This window comes from Tupaia chinensis, unplaced genomic scaffold (genome assembly GCF_000334495.1).
Source record: "Tupaia chinensis unplaced genomic scaffold, TupChi_1.0 Scaffold000455_1, whole genome shotgun sequence".
Classification (NCBI taxonomy): domain Eukaryota; kingdom Metazoa; phylum Chordata; class Mammalia; order Scandentia; family Tupaiidae; genus Tupaia; species Tupaia belangeri.
This window is the reverse complement of record NW_006159963.1, coordinates 773,942-774,875: the sequence shown is the minus strand read 5'-3', so window position 1 is coordinate 774,875 and position 934 is coordinate 773,942. Positions and strand designations below refer to the sequence as shown.

At 31.6% G+C, this 934-nt stretch overlaps 1 protein-coding gene across 1 annotated transcript in view; it reads left to right on the top strand.

Annotated features, from left to right (window-relative positions):
• Positions 1 to 283: 283 nt before the first annotated feature.
• C5 (complement C5) overlaps positions 284 to 934 on the top strand; it is a 116,453-nt gene continuing 115,802 nt past the window's right edge. Inside the window, exon 1 of the mRNA XM_006155491.3 lies at positions 284 to 405. Coding sequence (XP_006155553.1) covers positions 341 to 405 — 65 coding nt within the window. The 5' untranslated portion in view covers positions 284 to 340. The remainder of the gene's footprint in view (positions 406 to 934) is intronic.

The following is a 934-nucleotide window of genomic DNA, read 5'->3' as shown; positions in this document are numbered from 1 at the left end:
AGCAAATGCCCTGGTAGAGAGGAGACTGAAGGCAGTGTAGCTTACTGGTTTCTAGCTTTCAGTCATTCTTTGCAGAGCCAAACTCCCATTTTAGAGTTTCTTTACTTATACACAAAAATAAATCCCCCTTTTGTAAATTCCTATAAAATACCACCTATGTTTATTCCTGGACACAAAAGGGTATTTCAGTTTCGATTTAGTTTTCCTACTTAGAGATACCCCTTTCTGACATTAATAATTAACCAGAGAACTAATTTATCCAAATTCTTCAAGCTCAGTTTATTTAAAAAGAGAATAACTTCAGAAAGGTTATATCCATTCTTTGCTTCTACTTCTAGCCATGAGACTCTGGGCAATACTTTGTTTTTTACTTTTCCTGGGGAAAAGTTGGGGACAAGAACAAACGTAAGTAAAACAAACCATGTTCACTTTTAAATGCATTTTAACTGTAATGAGGGAAAAATTAAATTCAACAGATTGTGTTCATTTGAAAATAATTTTTTATCTCTCAGAAGACCAAATAAATAGTTTCAACTCAGAAAAAGAATGTCACAGGAGCATTTTGATTTGATGGATGGCTAAGAACATGACAACTTTTATTTTTTTAATTTACATATGTGATACATAAATTATATAAATTCCTCTTTAAAAAGGTATAAGATAAACTCAAGATAATAAGCATTTTTGGCATTTATTGCTTAGTTTTATTAATTGCTTAGTTTTCTTTGTGTTTTTCATGGATTATATACATGGTTAAGCCAGGGTTTCCTGGGGGTCAATTTCAATATTGTAGTTTGAAAAATAAGTTGTTTACTTCTACCTTTAAAAGTAATTCTTCTTCTTCTTTTTCTTCTTTTTTCTTAATTTACCAGAAGGCCCATATACTTGCCAAAGAGAGAGAGAGAGAGAAAGAGAGAGAGAGAGAGAGTGAGAA